The sequence below is a fragment of the Chelonia mydas genome, chromosome 6, assembly GCF_015237465.2.
Source record: "Chelonia mydas isolate rCheMyd1 chromosome 6, rCheMyd1.pri.v2, whole genome shotgun sequence".
NCBI lineage: Eukaryota > Metazoa > Chordata > Testudines > Cheloniidae > Chelonia > Chelonia mydas.
Window position 1 is genome coordinate 70,819,143 of NC_051246.2, and position 20,649 is coordinate 70,839,791.

At 42.2% G+C, this 20,649-nt stretch overlaps 1 protein-coding gene across 1 annotated transcript in view; it reads left to right on the forward strand.

Moving 5' to 3' along the window:
* The window catches only part of LOC102936869 (cytosolic phospholipase A2 zeta), a 41,801-nt gene extending 22,170 nt beyond the window's left edge, over positions 1-19,631 (forward strand). The window contains exons 8-20 of the mRNA XM_007055800.4: positions 761-930; positions 3,329-3,442; positions 7,431-7,468; positions 8,856-8,991; positions 9,526-9,662; positions 11,001-11,223; positions 12,052-12,166; positions 13,033-13,170; positions 13,501-13,608; positions 15,264-15,458; positions 16,357-16,523; positions 17,961-18,147; positions 19,411-19,631. Of these exons, the coding sequence (XP_007055862.4) occupies positions 761-930; positions 3,329-3,442; positions 7,431-7,468; positions 8,856-8,991; positions 9,526-9,662; positions 11,001-11,223; positions 12,052-12,166; positions 13,033-13,170; positions 13,501-13,608; positions 15,264-15,458; positions 16,357-16,523; positions 17,961-18,147; positions 19,411-19,631 (1,949 nt within the window). The remainder of the gene's footprint in view (positions 1-760; positions 931-3,328; positions 3,443-7,430; positions 7,469-8,855; positions 8,992-9,525; positions 9,663-11,000; positions 11,224-12,051; positions 12,167-13,032; positions 13,171-13,500; positions 13,609-15,263; positions 15,459-16,356; positions 16,524-17,960; positions 18,148-19,410) is intronic.
* Positions 19,632-20,649: the final 1,018 nt, after the last annotated feature.

Consider the following 20,649-nt stretch of genomic DNA (forward strand, 5'->3'; position numbering starts at 1 on the left):
CCTAGCATGGGTGCACTTGAGGGACTGTGAGGGGGGAATACAGGTGCAGTTGCCCTGAACTGTGATGGCTGTGTCCTTTCTTTGACATATCCATCAAATGCAGGGGTTGAATGGCAGAGGATATGGTGAGGAACTGCACTTCCCTTTGTTATGGTGTAGTATAAAAAACATTGATATGGGCTTTACAGGACCTTCAGGAGGTCTGTCTGGTTCATTTCTAGCTGTCCTTTTCTTCACCTCGCTGGCAAAGGGCAGATACTGACATTCCTACAAAAGGGGGATTGTGAGGAGGACAGCTGGGGCAAACAAGGATAATTCTGTAGGTATTCTGTAAAATAACACTACCCCCTCCCTGCCAAAATCCATCCAAGCAAAATTCCCACCTTTCACTTAATGCAGTCCCTCAATGCTATCTACAGTGCTGGGGGCACAGCTAACACACCTGCACTGTCACCATATCCATATTGGGTCGGGTGAGCAGGACCCACTACTGGAAACCAGGAAACCCATCTTAATGTTACAAGGGCTCTTATGTAGGTTTGACAGCTGGAGATGATCAGTGGTGAAGCATTGCAGGCAGGGTTTTGGGGAATCAATGTGGAACTTGTTCTGGAGGATGTGAGAAGTTCTGGCATCTGGGAGGGGATTCATTAATCACTTGAGGAGAGTTGATTGCAATCTAGAATAGTATATTAGGGATTTCCTTTTCTGTCTTTATGCTCTTAATTGTGTGGGCTGACTCTCTCATTTCCTTATTCAGAGAACTGTCAGGTCAAGTTGTCCGTGCCAGGGGCCTTTGAGAATCGGTCATCCACTTTCTGTAGTGCTGATTCAGAAGAGAGAAGGAAGATCCCGTTTCTCTTTCATGTAGACAGAGAAATCAGCCCAGAGCTGCACTTGGAGCTGCTGCAAACGACAACTGTCCTAGAGGTGAGAAACAGCATTTGCTGGAGGCTTAATCCACTAGCCAGGCAAATCCATTCTGAAGCCAGGTCCTCGACTCCTGAAAATGACACTTAGGTCCTGACTTATATTCCATTCATAATAATTCTATGTACTACCCCGGTTGGACAAGTAGTGTTAGAGGCAAAGTTGACATAGGTCTTAAACCTGTTGATGAAAATAAGTCCATTATGTTAAAATAGGAACTATTTATATTAACTATTAGATGTGAGAATACACAACAAATAATTATAGGGTGGGACTGGTAGGGCTGACTATTGTTATAATGGCCCAGCACTTCCCATTATAAGATGCTGTTTATTTGCTTATAACTTTACCAAACTTTAACCATTTGGGCTGAAATTTTACTGCCAGATATCTGCCTCAAGCTGAATTATTTTGGAAAATTTCAGCCAAAATGATTGAGCTGTTTCTGAGAATGTGTCTAGGGAAAATTACATTGTTTTGCCCATGTTAAAAAAGACAACAACCAGGGTGACCTTTTCTTTGAGAAGCTCTAGCACCCCCGTGCCTTGGAGCAGGGACTTGAAATTTGGCAGGAGCATGGTATTTGTGTCAGGCATATTTCTTCCACCATCCCTATGAAAATCTGCCCAAATTTGGCCAATTTAGTAGCCCTTAAAAATTGCAATTTGTATGTGGTCAGTAGAGAAATGCTAAACTTTGTAGCTGAATTACCTGAGGATTCCATCCACATTGGGCATGCCCCACCTTGGAGCTAAGATGAACTTCTCTGCAATTGCGGACTGTGCTGGGGCCAGGCACTAGAAGTGGGAGCAAAGGAGCCTGTCTCTCCTGTGCTCTCAATGGCCCTCCTGCTGATGCCTAGTGAGTGTGGAGGAGGAAGCTACCTTACTCAAATGTAGAGGGGACAAGAGCTGAACTTTGGGGTGAGGGGTAGGCAGGATAGTGGATTGGAACAAGGAGCCTAGGGGATGAACTGGGACTGGAGGCTGGCAGGGAGGGAAACTGGTGAGTGGGATGGAGTGGGACTGGCTGGGCAAGTAGACTGGGAGCTAGGGAGGGAAATGGATGGGACTGAGAGCCAGTGGTTGGGCTGGGGAAACTGAGACTGGATGAGGAGTTGGGGGGAGATTGGACTAGAACAGATCTGACAAGGAGCCAGAGTAGGGGAGAACTGGGATTGTCTGGGCAAAGAGATTGGCGCATGGAGCCAGGGTGGGTGGGTGCTGAGATTGGACAAGGAGCCTGGGGAGGAAGACTGAGACTGGAGGCTTGGGAGTGTGGAGCACCGGATTGGAAGAGGAGGGGGAAACTAGGACTGCTTGGGCCAGGAGACTGGAGACAAGGGGCAGGGGTAGGATGGTGGGGAACTGGGAACGGATGGGCAAGAGGACTCGGACTTGGAGTGGGGGAGGTGACTGGGATGGAATGTCTGGAGGAGTTGAGACTAGGTCTTCCTGGGCAAGGAGACTGGTACTGGAGTGAGAAACCTGAGGTATGGAGACTGGGACTAGCTAGGTGAGAAGAATAGACTCAGGTGAGGAGCCAGGGGTGGGGAAGAAACAGGACTGGTTCAGGGACAGGTTGGAGGAGACAGGGCGGAAGGGGTCAGCCTTGGTGGGAAATGGTTAGAAGTGTCTGTGCCCACTAGAGCAAACTCCCCTCCAGAGCCTGGAATGCAACCCAAGATTCCCGAGTCTCACCATTCCTCTGCTGTCAGCAAATATCTGTGACACCCACCGGCAAAGTGTCCCCTCTAGTTCTGGGCCGTAGAAATAGTGACAACCTACTACTGCTATCAATTACTCCATTACCTCAAGTGGCAGAGGTCTGTGCAATGGATCTAAAGGTTCCAACCTGCTGATGAGCTACATAGGTTTATTAAAGGTTAAAAAGGGCATAGTCAATTTCCTATTAGAGTCAAAGGAAAGAGGACATTAATTTCAGTGGAAATAGGATTGGGCCTTCATATACTACCATGTGTCTGGGTTCAAAGGACAAGTTTATGTAGTTGCTGGTCTTTGGGAATGTTTCTGTATAATGGTCCACTGGTGTGAATTGGGTAGGTCAGAATTGTTTATGTAACTTTAGCTTGTAATTTTTAACGTTTCAAAGTTAGTGAGATTTTTAAGGAGATCTTATCGGTACATCTTTTCCTGAATTGCCTGGCTCAACCTGAACTGAGACATAATAAAGTTTTTGTTATTGGGTAATTAAACCACCAGCCATTTTTACTCATTTGAACAGTGAACACATGGTTTTGTATTAGTCAATAGCACACAGCTGAGTGGTATGTTTTTATAACAAATGTACAGCACCTTGAGTGATGGAAGGATGCTTCTATAAATGTATACAAATAGTTACGTTTCTCTGTATATAAACCAAGCATTTTAATTCCTAGGAGGGATGGAGTGAGGATCTGAAAATGCACACTGCACGCTTAGGGACGGGAGCAATCCCCCTTGCAACACTTCCTCTTGGACAGGAAGTTGAAATTAGCGTTCCACTAGGAAAGGTAATAGTCTCTCTTTCTATGCACAGGTTTTTTAGGGGTGTGGAAATGGTGGACTAAGTTAAGCTTTGTGCATTTAAGCTCTATGTTGTCTTTCTGTTCCTGTTAGTGTTGGTTTTTTAAAGCCAGAAGCATTTGGGAGTATAAACTGTTTTTTACAATGTGTTTATACAGCACCCTAGTATAGTGATGCCTGGATCTGACTGGAGCTGCTATGTGCTACAGTAAGAGGGAAGAGAAAGGGATGCATGAGTCAGAGATAAGGAATGGAGGAAGGGGAATGTTGAGGGAGGAGAGGTTTTTGGTTGAGAATAAAGGGAGATAAGAAGAAAGTTGGTTGTTAGAGCAAATAAGGAATTTAAAGGGGATAATCAGAGGGGGACAATATTATAATGGAAGTGAAGGGTAGGAGTGAATGAGGGGACTGATAGGGATAAGCCTACCACTATCTCTCCCTTTGTGCCTTTCATTTTCCCTTTACTAATTACTCTTGTCCTCGCACACTTACCTGACCTTCAGTTTGGAATGCGGTTTGGCTCAGAAGTCCTATCCACTTTGGCCTGCCTGACAGGTTGCTAGAGAGCAGACGTGCTCTGGTAAATGTTCTGGATTCAACTGTGGAAGCCCGTGGTATCTAACCCCTTATATACTGTCTGTCTCTCCTAATGAGCAGTCACTCGCATGTTATTGCTTCCTCACAGTAAAGTTGGAGCGGTCATCTCTGAAATGTGGGAAATAGGAGGAAGGAGTGAAATCTCATCTACAATTCATGGGTTAATTTAAAGCATCAAATAAAACAGAGCGAAACTATGTATAAATTCATTGAACCCTCTTTTTTTCCTATTCAGTTCACCATTTTCTCTGTCTGGTCTTGCTGGTCAAGGACCTCTTTATGGAGATGGGAAGAAATGAGATGTTCATGTTGACTTGAGATAAGCAATCACAAGAAGTATTTTGCATGCCCATGGACTCTGGAAGAGAGATCTGGTGTTGCACTTGCCTAGCCCTGTTCCTCTCTTAAGAGGAGGAGACAGAGGCTAGTGTTGGTTGAGCACAGATTTGGTAGCTCAGCAACTAAACCTCCCTCTGTCGATCTGGCTGTGGCTTGTCTCATGTTTACATTCTCTTACTCACTCCCTCCTCCGGGCCCTTGGCTCTCTGCAAGAGCAATGTGCTGCATCTGCATAGGCAATCAAGTCAAGCATATTAGTCTAAATGTCTTAACCATTCAATAGCTGAGGGAAGGGCATTGTACAAGTCCATGCAGGAACCAGGCAGCCCTTGCTGATGGGTGTACCCCGCAGCTTTGTTGCCTATATTTTCTCACTGGCTGCAGTGGCAAAGTGGGGAGTCACAAAGGCCCCATTTAGAGTCATTAGCAGCATATTTTAACACTCCACATCTGAAGAGATTGAGCTTTACCCAAAGATGGTGTGCAAGGTCAAACACATGGGTTTGTTGGATCTGTCACAAGATATATACTGACTATATTTTTGTGCTTATAATCTCTATGGTTACATTGATGGCTTTTCTCATCACACAGTGTTGTGTCATCTTCAGTGAACTGTTAGGAGGAGCCTCCAGCATCTTCTGTCACATGAGCTGTGATGTCCAAAAACCTCTGTTATATAAACTTTCCTGTTCAAAACCTTCTGCTATGTTGACTCACATGCTGAACATGGGATTATGTGAATGAACTAAATTAGCTCTTTTTGTTAAAATTTGTCAAAATCCATGTATTTATTGCCTTAACCAGCATTCCAGTTACCAACTTCGCTCCTGCCCTGCCCCCATTCTAACCCCTTCCCCAAAGTCCCCTCCCCAACTCCGCCGCCCCCTTCCCCATTGGACTCCTTTCTCAAATCCCCGCCCTGGCCCTGCCTCTTCCCTGCCTCCTCCCCTGAGTGCGCCTTGTTCCTGCTTCTCCTCCCTCCCTCCCGGAGCTTGTTACGCCACGAAACAGCTGTTTCACGGCAGCAAGTGCTGCGAGGAGGAGCGGGGACGCAGCATGCTCAGGGGAGGAGGTGGAGGTGAGGTGAGTTGTGGCGGGGAGCTTGGCTGCCAGTGGGTGCAGAGCACCCACCAATTTTTCTCCGTGGGTGCTCCAGCCCCGGAGCACCCACAGAGTTGTTGCCTGTGCTGACTATACAAACCCCAAAGGGCCAGCCATATTGCCAGGTCAATATTAGGCCAGCCACATTGCCAGGTCAATATTAGGCTTACCCAAAATACCACGCTGCCTGCCAGCCAATCCTTTAGTGTCTAAAACTAAAGGTTTATTTTAAAGAAAAAGGAAAGTACAAGAAGAGACTTGTTAAATGATAAAGCACTCAGATACACCCAGAGACTTTAAAGTCCAGATATCAAGTTCTTAGCAATATTGGTGAGTTTTCTGGCTTGAAAATCCCGCTGGAACACATCCACAGCTTCGATGGGTCATTCAGTCCTTTGTTCAGAGCTTCAGTTTGTGGAAAAGTTACTCCAGAGGTAAGAAGCAGGATTGAAGACAAAAAGCAGACGATGCAGCTGTCCTTTATATTCCTTTTGCCATATGGCTTGTACTTTGTGTATTCACAGCCCATGGGCACGGAAAAGCCTTAAAGCCTCTGTCCATAGGTATGCCCCTACAAGTCCTGCTGACTCACAGGGTGTATTCCCTGGCTCCTTTCAGTGGATTCATTGTACAACTGATGACCCTTGATGGGCCATCGAACAGGCTAAGTAGTGCTGATGCCAATCCGTCTGGGGGTGTCACCCAAAAACAAAGCACAAGTTTGGAAATACAGATATACCCTCCATATCTATAACGCATAATAACAGGTGATACAAACATATAAACAAAATTATCATACCTGGCAAATGGTAACATTTTGGCAGATACCTCACAGGACATGGTCAGATTCCTTGCAATTTTATAATATTGGTATCAACAATATCATAGTGTCCCACATATTCTATACATTGTATACAAGGAACCGCTGTGTTCCTTTATGGTGACTTTATTGCTAGCTTTTCTTGTTTTCTTAATCTACAATAAGGACCTAACCACATCAGCCACACTATCAGGGGCTTATTCACCTGCACATCTACCAATGTGATATATGCCATCATGTGCCAGCAATGCCCCTCTGCCATGTACATTGGCCAAACCGGACAGTCTCTACGCAAAAGAATAAATGGAAACAAATCAGACATCAAGAATTGTAACATTCAAAAACCAGTAGGAGAGCACTTCAATCTCCCTGGGCACTCAATAACAGACTTAAAAGTGGAAATTCTTCAGCAAAAAAACTTCAAAACCAGACTTCAACGAGAAACTACAGAACTGAAATTAATTCGCAAACTGGACACCATCAAATTAGGCCTGAATAAAGACTGGGAGTGGATCGGTCACTACAAAAAGTAATTTTCCCTCTGCTGATACTCTCAGCTTCTTGTCAACTGTTGGACATGGGCGACGTCCACCTTGATTGCATTGGCCTCGTTAGCACTAGAAAAGTAATTTTCCCTCTCTTGATATTCACTTTCTTGTCAACTGTTGAGAATAGGCCACTTCCACCTTAATTGAATTGGCCTCGTTAACACTGACCCCCCCACTTGGTAAGGCAACACCCATCTTTTCATGTGCTGTAATATTTATACTGCTTACTGTATTTTTCACTCCATGCATCGGATGAAGTGGGTTTTAGCCCACAAAAGCTTATGCACAAATAAATTTGTTAGTCTCTAAGGTGCCACAAGGACTCCTCATTGTTTTTGCTGATACAGACTAACACAGCTACCACTCTGAAATAAAGGTCACTCTGACTAAAGCATACATTTGTTCTTTGTGTATGGTGAAAACATAACATGGCCTGTCTTCGAGTTGGCTTTACTTCTGGATAGATTTTGTATAATTTTTTTATGATAAGCTGTGGGAATTCTTTATGCTTCACAGGTGAGACCATTTGTAAAACTATCCTTTGGTTCAGAATTGTTCCTTCTTTTCCAGGGGCAAGGTGTGGATCTGACTGTGAAGGTTGAAGAGAGGTGCGTCAGATACCCAGAAATTCCTAAAAGAACATATGATAAGCAAATACTGTTCTCATTTATAAACTATCTTGGTAACTGTTTTACCTGTCTCAGTCACACTTACACTTCATTTTACCTGACTGTCTCAAGTGAAAAAAGGTTCCTAGTGTTGAGGGGTTTTTTCTTGTGTTGTATCAGATCACTGTAACTTTACTGTAGAATCAGTTTTCCTTGTATTTGAAACATATTTTATCTGTGGGCTCAGAAAAAGAACTGAAGTTATACAACTTGGGGCTGAGTGCTGAAGAGTTGCTTACGGAAGTCAAATCTGAAAAAGTTGCTTCAAATGGTAATATGCTGACTTGTCCACAAACTAACGCATGTATGGGCTCATGGGCAGGAGAGCTGGCACTCAGCTCCAAACAGTACAATGCGTGTGTCGTCGTTGGTAGGTTATATTTTTTCAGTGTAGAGCTGATTCCTGTTTTAGGCATGGTCTGAAGATAGTATAAACCACACATCATGTCATTAAGACACATTTAATATACCTGTTGAACGTTTGACTTTCCTCTAACCAGAGTTTACATCTGCCTTTTTCAGAGAGGTTGTTACAATTCTTTTAGACCTATTAAAACCTCTATTGAGATCCATGAGCATTCAGCAAATATGAAAGGAGTCAGCCCCGTTTCAAAGAGCTTATGGTGTAAAAAGGCAAAATGCAAAGCAGGGTTGTGGAAGGGATACAGCTTAAAAGTGAAGTGACTGCATAATCTTGTAAGTGGAAGAACATTAGAACTAACTTTAGTTGTTTTGCTGATGCCTTGCTTCTATCTGTTCCCTGATTTTTAATACATTTATCTAAAGAGTGTATATTCTGCTTTTTTGGCTGTATAAAAGTTTTTATCCCCATGTATCATCTGAGAAATGGTATAGGTGATTGAACAGACTTGTCAGGTACAATTTTTTAAATATTGTATTTTGTTTTTAATGTTTAATTATCTGATGGAAGAGAGCAAGGTTGGAAGTTTCATTTTTGTGAGGCTATCCTCATGATGTGAGGCCTTTCAGAGGGTCTTGAAGGAAGGGTGAAGTTTGGTCTGGAATGCTGAAGTGAGAAAACTGTTCCAGAGATAGGACAAACTGTGCTTTTTTTTATGGCTCTTATCACTTGGACAGCTTGGTTCTTTAAAAACAGATACTAGTAAAACATAAACAAGAATGCAACACAGGTATGAATGAAAACCAAGGAAAAATAAATGCATTTAATTTTTTCTCAGCTGGTCTTAACTGGTGAGGCAGGGTACAAAATCAGAGAGGTGGTCTCAAGTAATAAGGGCTTTCTGAAAGTTCATCTCTCTTTTGCCATTCCTGTTCTCCCTCACTCTCCTCTTGTTTGTGGGAGTAGCTCTCAGGATCTTGATGTGCGCATCAGTTTTGACCTCTGTAAAGGAGAGAGAGAATTTTTGGACATGAGGAAGAAAGTAGTTTCTGATGCCCTAAAGAAGACACTTGGTTTGCCAGAGGAGCCCAAGAAAGATGAGGTATGAAATGCCCTTTTTAGAGAACTCTGTCCTTTGTGACTAGTTTTAGGGGGAGATAACTGTGCTGTCAGTGAACCTCAGCTTAATGGAAAATAGATTGTAAGCACACAGATTTTGAAAAAGCAGTTCAGAATGCAAGACACAGTCACAGCTTGGATTTACAGTAGCAGAACAGGGAAAAACAACCCAGAAAAAAAAAGGAGAAAGCTATCTGAGCCGCTAATAGTCCCTGTTTTCTGTCCAAAATGGCAGCTCATACTCCCAGATCAAATTACAGAGGCTAAATCAGCAGAAGATTTGGACATAGTGGGCTCAGATTTTTAATGTCAACAGAGTCCTTTCATAGGAATACTTATCTGTCTAACTACCTCCCATATTTTATTTTTGTTTATAATGAGAAAATCCATGAAATGAAACCTAAAACCAAATGACCGTGTGTGTGTGTGTGTGTGTGTAATTTAATACATATGCATGCAATGTAGTATATTCAATTGCATATGTTTTTCATAGCCTTTCATTCTTCTATTCCGGTAGATCCCTGTAGTGGCAGTAGTGGGATCAGGAGGTGGGATGAGAGCTATGACTGCTTTCTATGGCAATCTATCAGGACTCCAGCAGCTTGATCTCTTGGATATCCTGATGTATATGTCTGGAGTCTCAGGATCCACCTGGTATGTAACTGGAACTTTTTCCCCATAGTCCTTCGACCCAAGAACCCAAGTCAGCATAGTCTGGGGAATGATACTCTATTGACACAGTTTACTTTTACCAACATGGATGATTCAGTGATAAGCTCATATATTTCCATAGTCTCTGTTGTTCATCTGGTTACTTATTTAATTATCCTTCAAATTTCTCAAGTTTGTCTATAGATGCCCATTCAAGTTCTGGGTGCCTCTCCCATAAATTAAAAATTACAGAATAAATATAACCAGAAGACTGCCCATAAATAAACCCACCTTGGTCCACCCCCTCTCAACCACCTTAACTAAGGGAAGAAAAAAGTGAGCTTTGCAGCATGTCCAGAAGGTTAAGAAATCTGGGCTCTGGTAGATCACGTGGGGACAAATGAATTCCAGAATCAAGGGCCCCACACAGGGGATGCCCTATCAGAAGCTCCTTGTTGTTCATATTGAGGGAGCTCCAGCTTAAACACCCCTTATGATCTCCACTGTGACAGTAAATCACAGGGAGAGATGGGATCTGAGTAGCCTCCCTCCTTCCCTCAAATCAGTAACAAAAAGGAGAAGCAGGAAAGTAAGTCATAATATCTTTGCCCCGCCTTTTTTTAAAGTGAGCATTTTTCTTCAATCCATACAATATTTTCATTAACATAATTCTTATCAAAAGGTTTCAAACTACTTCCAGTTTCATTGAGCCAGATCCATCTCTCTGGGGCCGTAATCCCTTTGCCACTGAAAGTCCTCTTTCTAAGAAACGAGGTTTTAGTGATATCAGGTTTGTAGCAGAAAAATCAAGGGACAAGCCCATGTAGCATTAAAATATATCGGTTTGTAGAAAGGTATGTAAAGTATGGCTAGGTATTAATTAAAAATAATGTGAATTAAGTTAGAGGGAAGGTGCTGTAAAGGGGGTGTGTTTCTGCCTAACGTAGTCTGAGATACTGAGGTAAAGAAAAGAGGGCACACAGGAAACCCAAGACATTAGATGACCATGGTAATCGATGCTTTAGGAAAGTTTCTTCATACTAATAATTAATTAGGTTGTTACTGAAAGTCTGAGGGTGTGCACAGAGATATGATATTAAGACTTTAAGAGAGTGCAGTTTTGAGGCCCAAGCTGTGACCTATCATAAAATTGTTTAATAGGAAAGATTCCAAGGTGTGCTATAGACTATACATTTAATATGTTCTTAAATAAAAACAGAGATGTTACTTTCAGTTCTGTTCAAATCGCAATGTGGGGAGGGCAGTCATCTTTCTCCAGACATTTGGCATATTGTGTAATAATTTGTTGTTTACTGAAAAACTTGGTGGACATTTTACTAGGTGTTTGTCTAAACTCTACAAAGACCCTCACTGGTCCCACAAAGACCTCCAGGATGCAATTAGCGTTGCTCGGAAACTCGTGACCAGTAGCAAAGTGGGGGCGTTTTCTGCTGAACGACTGGTGTATTATTTCCAGCAGCTGATCTTGTTGGAGAAAGAAGGACGGAAGGTCACACTCACGGATTTGTGGGGCCTTATCATAGAATATTTCTTACAACAGAAGGTAATGAGAGTCCTGAATGTGAATGGTTTGTCTTCAGAATAGGAGTTTAACAAACCTGTTTGAAGCCTCCGGCAACTTATCTCTTCAGACTTGTGGGACACTTCTTAAACTTCTCCCAGACATAAACAGAATTTTACAGGAGAAATGAAAACTTTAAATAATATCCAACAGTGATTAAAGCCCCACGTGATTATCCTATGTTAATCATAAACCTATTCCATGCTAATATTATAGTAATTATCCTATGATGATCATAAATACATGGCATTTTGTATTTTCAAAATGCTCTACAACCATTAGCTGACTCATCTTCATAACACCTCTGAGATAGATAAGCATTACCTCTTTTTGCGGATGGCGTAGCTCTGACACAGATTGGTTATATTACTTGTCGAAGGCCACATGATGAATAAGGGACAGATAGGATTAGAACTCCAGAATCCCTGGCCCACAGGATTTTCCTCAGTAGGTATGTGTGTCTAGTACTTTGTATTTGCTTTATGTTTTTCATTCTCTCTCTCCTGATGCCTAAAGGAACCATTTATGAGGACTAAACACTGTGAGATCTAGTTTTTTCTCATATTATTTCAATTTCTGGATTGTGGAAATATTGAAAGATGAGATCATGAGTTTGACAAATTACTCCATGAGGTTTTAAAAAAGCCCATGAAAAACTAAAGAATTTGCTTGAGAATTTCCTCTGAGTTCACTATTCATGCTGTGTGATTGGTCACATCTGTCACATGGCATTGCGAGGGCAAGAGGAACCTTCTATTTAAAGGCAAAACTGAACACCAAAGTGATATGACTTTTCCTTGCCATATCCAGCAGGATCCATCGAAGCTGTCTGACCAGCAGTCAGCAGTCAGGTGGGGACAGAACCCCTTCCCTATCTATGCAGCTGTCAATGTGAAGCCCAATGTCGGTAGCCATGAATTTACAGGTATAAAGTAAAGTGGGTTTTTTTCCCCCCTCTAAAAGCTGTAAATAGCATTTTCCCCCCAGTTTTAATTATTTATGTCCTTGTTCCCAGTCTCAGATCTTGTCCCAGCATAATAATGATTGTGGGTAGCAGCATAAATTCTCCTTCATATCCTCGCTACATTGAATTTGCTGGGTGAAATCCTGTTCCCATTAAACTCTCAATGGGAGATTTGCCTTTGACTCCACTGGGGCTAGGGTTTCACCCATTATGTATACCTAACTTTTCATGCCTTTTCAATATTTGTAATGATGTGTTCAATCGCACATCTTCTCTTGAATTGTACTTGGCAATCCTCATTATAATGCTAAGACATTGGTTTGTTTTTGGATGTATCTCTCTGTGGGCATGTGCACATCTTTATTTGATGTTTGTTTGGTTTTTGTCTCCAACACACTTTTGAATGATGATATGATGGCTTATTTTGTTTGGCTGATTTGAAAATCCCATTACTTAATTATTTCTGTTAGTGGCAGGATAATACTTCTTTAAATTCATTCTTCATCCCTTTTGCCGCCATTAAAAAATATCAACTTGTGATGCTGGTGAAAAGTCTTAATAGTGAATTCCCATGAATCTGTTAAATAAATCTCCTGTCAATCATATTGCTGTCATGCCATAAGTAAGATGTATGTGGAAGAATCTCACCTCAGGGCATTAAAGCATTGTTATCTGGGAGGGTTAACCTTTACCAGCATAGGCATCATTGGTATGGGTTAAGAAACTGAATTATTCTCTCTTAGCCATTCTCACGGGAATGAGGAGGGGATGAATATGTTTATCCAAGTGTATTTGTGAGATAATTATCTTGGTTAACCCTTTCACAGAGTGGTGTGAGTTCACACCCTATGAGTTTGGTAGCCACAAGTATGGAGCCTTTATCCGCATAGAAGACTTTGGCAGTGAATTCTTCAATGGGCTGCTGCTTGGGAAATGTCTGGAGCCCAGAATTTGTTTTCTGCAGGGTAAGATCTGATGCTGCTAGAAACACTCCTATTATGCTTTATAGCAACTGTAACTTGATGCACATTGATGAGAGGGTTAAGAATAATCAGATATTTAATTGTTAGTGACTTATATCAACAGCTGTACAGTTGCCCCTGGAGACTGTTAAGCATTTAACCACACTCTGTGTTCTTAACTGAACAAGACTTTTATTAAAGATAATCTGTCCTATCCCAATTTTGTCCTGCATATGATGCATATCTGATATGGTGAAATTGAGATTGGTCATGGTGTTCAGTGCCTGAGATGTCTAGGGAACCTAAATTAATACTTTCCTTGTCCCTTTTCAGGAATATGGGCCAGTGCCTTTGCTGCCAATCTAGATGAAATCTGGGAAGAAGTGATTTCTTCAAAAGTTGGCTTTCTAGAATCTCTGAAAGATGCCATCAAAGCTATAGGTAAAAGATAGACAGAGACTGGGCTTTCCTTAGTCATATGAAAGGGCCTTGAAAATAACTCCTCCATTCAAGGAAGTAACCTCTTCTCACAACATAAAAGAAGATAATTTAGGAGGGCCTTAACAGCACTGTCTACTGGTAGCCCATTTAGTTTAGATTATAGGAACATTATGTGTGGGACTGACAGTGGAGATGATAAAGGATAATACAGTTTCTAATAAAAGAGATAATATAAGTTCTCCTTACCAGTATAATGAAGAAAAAGAGAAAATGGGCAGCACCACAACTTTCTGAAACTTCACAACAGCATCAGATTCTGGACTTATTTACACTACAGCTATTATGGAGTCAGAGGATTTGGCAATATCACAATTGTCCCCTGCAGCACTTGCAATATGTCTGAAGTTTGTAGTTGAGATAAGTACTTATCTATGTCCCCTTCGCCAGATGAAAACCATGCAGTGTTCAAAGTGGGGACATGGGTGGGCCCCACTTATACTAGAGATTTTAACTCTAGTATACAAGGTTGGAGCCAACTGTGTCTTGTTTTCTCAACATTCTATTGTAGGCAGGGGTGAAAGTAACTTAAAGGACTTACCGATACGCCTGAGTCCTGAGCAGGGGGCGTGGCCTTGACCGGAAGGGGCAGGGCCTCAACCAGAAGAGGCGTGGCCTTTAGAGCCCAGGATTTAAAGGGCCCAGTGCTCCAGATGTGGTAGTGGCAGCTGGGAGCCCTGGGCCCTTTAAATCACTGCGGGAGCTACCACCTGCGGAGGCGACTGGGAGCCCGAGGGCTCAGGGGCCCTTTAAATCACTGCCCGAGCCCCGCTGCCAGAGCTCTGGGGTAGCAGAGGTGGCTGAAGGCTCTGGTGATTTAAAGGGCCAGGTGCTCCCAGTTGCCACTACCTGCAGCGGAGCCCCAGGCCCTTTAAATTGCTGAAGGAGTCCTGGTGGCTCTCGGCTGCTGCTGCTACCCCTGGCAGCGGGGTTTGGGCAGCGATTTAAAGGGCCTGCGGCTCTGCTGCGGTAGCCCCAGGCCCTTTAAATCATCTCCAGGGGAAGCTGGTCCGGTCTGGCGCACTAACTCTTACCGGTATGCTATACTGGACCGTAACGGCTTTAAATTGCCTTTAAATCGCTGCCCCAGCCCCGCTGCTGAAGCCCCTGGGGTAGCAGCGCTGGCCAGGGTCTCCGGTGGTGATTTAAAGGGCCCGGGGCTCCCAGCTGCCACTATCGGCCGCCTCTGCTACCTGGGGGCTCTGGCAGCAGGGATCTGGTGGCAATTTAAAGCCCCTGCTCCAGCTGCTGCCAGGAGCCCCAGACCCTTTAAATCACCGCCTGGGGAAGCTGGTCTGGTACAGCGCACTGGCTCTTGCCTGTATGCCGTACTGGACCATACCGACTTACTTTCACCTCTGATTGTCGGTGGAGGCTTAATAATACCAGCCATTTTTTAAAAATATTGCTTAAGGTGTTAGCTACATGAGCCCTGCTGAAGACAGTAGCAGTTGTGTTTAAAATCCCAGCTGCTGTAGGGGGAAATGTCAGTATAAAATGGCTGGCATCTTGAACTCAGGGTAAAATGGTCAGGGAATTGTGAAATTTGAGCTTGGATACAGAGATCTGAATTCTGATTTGTTTGTTTCTTTCTGCAGATGAGGCTCGAGGACGCCAGCCTCTGGACCCCTCACAATTAGAAAAGCGAATGGTCATGCCAGGTGGAGCCTTCTCACATTTATTTCAAGATGTATTTAAGTCTCGCTTCTCTGCTGGGGAAAACATTAACTTTATGCGTGGACTGTACCTTCACAGGGACTACGTCAATTCCAAGGAGTTTGTGACCTGGAAAGGTGGGTAACAAGATTCTGTGTGAGACTGTGTGTCAGAGGAATTGGGGACAGTTAGGAAGAGAAAGATGACCAGTCAGTGACAATGCAAGTATGTGTTATCCAAGTACATGCTGCTGTAAAGCTTATAAAATGGGCAAGATGCTGCTCTGAGCAAACCATTCAGTTGGCAGTATAGACGGCTGCTCAAAATGCAGTTGTTGTCTAAAACAAGTTAAAAACATGTTTTGTCTGCTGCCACTGGGGTTTGTGTAACCAGATCTCCATGAGTAAAATCACCAACACCACCAATGGAAACGCTGTTGGCCAAATGCAGTCTTCCTTTACAAACAGGCAACCACAATGACAGGGTTGTACTTGTGTATATGACAGCAGACTTGGGCTTATATACTTCAGAGCAAAACCATCCCAAATCCCTTTTGACTGTATTGGAAATTGCCATATACGAAAGTTATCTGTCCCAGTAGGAAGGATGGGCTTGTGCTTACGGCACTGGATCAGGAATAAAGAGATCTGGCTTCTGTTTTGAGCTTTGCTACTGACGCTCTATGGGCAAGTCACTTAATCTCTCTTCCTTACCTTAAAGGGGTGTTGTGATGATAGAATAGTTAATGCACTTGAGATGTTTGGTTCCTGTGGTGATGTTTGCTTATAAGCTTTTCTGTGGTGCTCAGATATAGATCTTTTTTTATTTGTCTTGTTTTGCTGAGTGTCCAGGGTGGAGGCAACTTAGTTTGATTTGGTGGTAGGTGGGTGTTGGGGTGTGGGAGTACAGTTAATGTAATTCCAGGGCATTTAAACATTTCTCCTTAGGGTCTCAGATGATTTTCACCTTTTCTCTGAAATTAGACTGACGTGTTTTGTGTACTTCAGTGACCAGTATGATTTTGGGGTCTTTCAGGCACTCACCAGGATGCCTTTCCCAACCAGCTAACTCCAATGGAACACCATCTGTACTTGGTAGATGGGGTTTTTTCTATCAATTCTCCATTTCCTTTGGTGCTTCAGCCGGAGAGAGATGTAGATGTCATCTTTTCATTCAACTACTCTTGGGAAGCTCCATTTGAGGTGAGAGACAAAACGGAGCAGAATTAGGTAAAGACATGTGTCTACTGCCTAGGACATAATGGATGAAATCAGAATGGTCAAATGCCCTATTTAGACATATCTCAATGACTGAGAGAATTATTACTGGGTATAATGCATTATACAACCTTTTGTCAAGTTTTGGGGCTTGCTGCAGAAATTACTGGGTGAAATTTTGTGGCCTGTTATGCAGGAGACCAGATTAGATTATCACATTTATCCCTCTGGCTTTAAAATCTATGAATCTGTAGATAATTGGTTTGAATCCAAGATCAATTCTGTAGATTTCCAGCTGATGGCTGTTTGGTGATTTACCTGAAATAAATTGATGATCTCAGTCCAGTTCCTGATGGATAAATATTAATATCTATCCCTAAAAATAACCATTTCCATATGAGATGAACCATTTTTTTCTATACTTAAAATGCCATGTTAAATGAACATATGTACATTTAGAAATTTTACACGACCCTGCACATTCTGGGCTCTGAGGGCCCGGGCCCGTGACATAGATTTAAAAACACAAGGAAGAGAAGTTTCAAAGCAAATTTCTCATCCCTCAAACTGCCAGTGTGTGACACCAACAATCAAGATGTGTGACAAATGACCAAAATGTGGGACACAATAATATACAGATTAATATATATGTGTATATATATATATGTGTGTGTGTGTATATATATATGTGTGTGTGTGTGTGTGTGTATATGTGTATATATATATATATATATATATATATATATATATATAAAGCATGTTTGAAGGATGTTTTCTCACTGTGTTACTTAAATAAACCAATTTGAAAAAAAAAAAAGGAAAAAATGGAAAAAATTAATTCTATTGCTTGCCATAAAAAAATCCTCTGGCATATATGGATCATAAGCAGAGTTTGAACTCTGGATTTTCACATTCCCAGCACAAGCCTTTACTTGAGTTACAGGAATAATTGCTCTTCTCTGTGTGGAGCAGCCAGTACAGGGGGATGCGACGTGACACACACATTGCCAGTGGGTTGCCCAGCTGTTGGCTAGACAGCAATAGAATACTGGAGACTGGAATCCTGGGTTCTGTCCCTGGCTTTGGGAGGGGGCTGTTTTTTGGTGGTTAGAGATAGGTATAGCCAAATCAAACAGCTACATTGTTATAATTGATGATAACATTTATATTACAATAGTACCTGGAGGCTGAGGTTGAAGCCCCACTGTGTTAAGCCCTATGTAGACATATACTCTTTTGAGCTCTTCTGTAAATCTGGCCATGAGGTCAGAATGGGAACTTTGGAGTGCTGTGCACTTGAAAAATCTCATCTTTATTTAGATGCCTAAATGGGAGCTGAGCACTTTTGAATATCTGGCACCACCTGATTTTTAGATCTTATCCAGTAAAGAAAATAACTTTACTTTTGTCTTCTGAGTTCAGGTGCTGCATCAGGCTCAGAAGTATTGTGAAGAACGGGAAATCCCCTTTCCACACATTGTTGTGAGTGAGACAGATAAGCAGAAGCCCAAGGAGTGTTATATGTTCATGGATCCTCGGAATCCAAAAGTTCCCATAGTGCTTCACTTTCCATTGGTGAACAACACATTCCAGAAATACAAGGCACCAGGTAAGGAAGTATGTAGGAGAGGTTCAATTATACACGGTACTGAGAATTTTTCGCCCCATAGTCGGGAGTTGCTTAGGGCTCAATCCTCTAAGGTGCTAAGAACCTAAGGCTTACTTACCTAAGGTTTACTTAAGGCTTGCATACCGTATATGTACTGCAGCATAACTACATCACTCAGGGGTGTGAAAAATCCACCCCCGTGGGTGATATAGTTATACCCACCTTAACCCCCATGTGGACTGTGCTATGTGGGTGGAAGAGCTTCTCCCACTGACATAGCTTATAGAGGTGGGAGAGCTCTCTCCTGTCGGCTTAGAACATCTTCCCCAGACATGCTTCAGCAATGCAGCTGCAAATTTGTAGTGTAAACCTGCCCTACAAGAAGAATCATTGGGAGCAGTAACTATATATTGGACATTGGCCACCAAAATATCCATCTTCAATATCTCAAGAAAATATGATTCATATGCTACTTAAAGTGATTAAATATTTATATTATTAAATGCACAAATATGAAGGTTGTGCGTTCCCTACTCTAGCTGGTGGAACGGACCATCTGTTTAAAACTGTTTTAATCTATTCAAATATTCCAAAGTAGTTTTTGTTATATAGAGTATATTTGTTCAGGTGTACTGTTAGTCCAGTTTTCAGTAGCCCTTTTTACTCCATTACCAGAGAGTCTCGGTTGCTTGGGGTTGGAGCTTCTGTCATAGCTTTGGCCTCATTTTTAAAATGTTGTAGACTGTTTAAGCTGAAATTTTGTATTAGGATAATGACAATGGGCCCTGAGGTGTTTGGTTTTATGAACAGTAACAACACTGGCATATGGAAATGTATTGTCCAAAGGTTTGAATGCAAAGCTGAAGAGTACTGGGGATAAGGGACTCTGGGTTCCCCTCTGTAGCTGAAAAAGTTATGAATTAAAATAATTCACACTGCCTGTGAGATAGGAACCAAGTATAGGGCTTGAAAATCACACTTGGTTAAAGTGCTTCAAACACACCTATTTCACCTTGTCAGGAACCTTACCTGCACCCAGTGGCAGGACAAAAGAGCCATCTGCAGAGTCAGTGGAGCCGATGATTGATCGATCTATCGATCGATCGATCTATCCATCTATCTATCTATCGATCGATCATCAACTTGTGGGTAGGTTTATGATAAACCATGATGGTAGCACCTCCTTTTGCTCCTGCATAAACATGGGAGTATCTTGTTAAGGGGATCTGTGAAGACTGTTATTGTCTGATTTTCTGTCTGCAGGAGTCGAGCGTGAGACGGAAGATGAGAAATCCTTTGGCAACTTTCCTGTTGAAGGAGAAAAATCTCCTTATCATTCTATGAACTTCACATATCAACCCAATGAATTTGATAGGCTGCTGGAATTAAGCTGCTACAATATTATGAACAACAAGGACGCTATTTTAAAAGCCCTTGATTTGGGCATGAAAAGAAGGGTACTCAAGAATGCCAAAAGAAAATAAGATGCAGCCTTGTATTTAGGATATTGACTGGTTGCAGGGCATTGAATACACGAAAGCTTCAGACAGGAACACCAAAGGACTAAGATATCTGCAAATGACCAACACAGCTGATAACTTAACTATGTTTCGTAGCTTCTCCAAATACAGTATGTATCAGCTGGACTTCACTTCTGGGTGAAGTGTGTGAATGGAGCTTTAATAATAGCATTAAAATATTTGTGTATGAGCATGTCTGTATGTTCTTACTGAGCTCTTGTGTTCCTGTGCAATGTGTGAATCAATGGGATTAAGCCAGTGATGCTTTTCCATTGATAAATATGTAATGCTGGTAAACTAATCTCCAGAATCCCTATTCTTCAGGGGAAAGAGGGTTTTGCTCCATATTCAGTACCTGTCAGGATGGCATCAAGAAGTGCAGACAGTTGATAAGGGTGTGAGCTTTCTTCAGAGCTCTGCATTGTTTAGCTTTAGAGTTTTTCCTTTGAAAACATGTTTTAGTGGGTGGTAAAAAATGTACTTACTTCACCTGCTTTTCCTGTCTCCAGAAACCATAAATATAGATTAGTGTTCTGAATTGGAGATGCGGCAGATTCAGAAAATATCTGAGCTTTGGGTAAATTCTGGATCCATACTCCACAGTTCTGGCCCCTCTTTAATCTGAATTCATTTAATTTCATCTAATTATTTTGAGATCATTAAACCTAGTAATTTGTACAACTGATTATCCCCGGAGTGTTCTGAATATAAAGGCAAACAGAGAGAGTTGGTTAACAATAGCAGTCCAGCTGTGGTTAAGTTTGAAATAGCCATTCCATTCTAAGAGCAGATCTAGCTTGCCTCTTTCTCAAAAATGTTCCTTGTGGGATAAAATTTGGCTTATTTGTCTTCAGGCTGAAGGTGATTTTTGTTGTTGTGGAAATCTTAAGTAAATCTGAGCTGTTTTTGTATTGTCTCAATGCTGACAGACAAAGATACCAGCTGCTTTTGCAGTTGGGTACTTGTAGCTTAAAACCAGTTT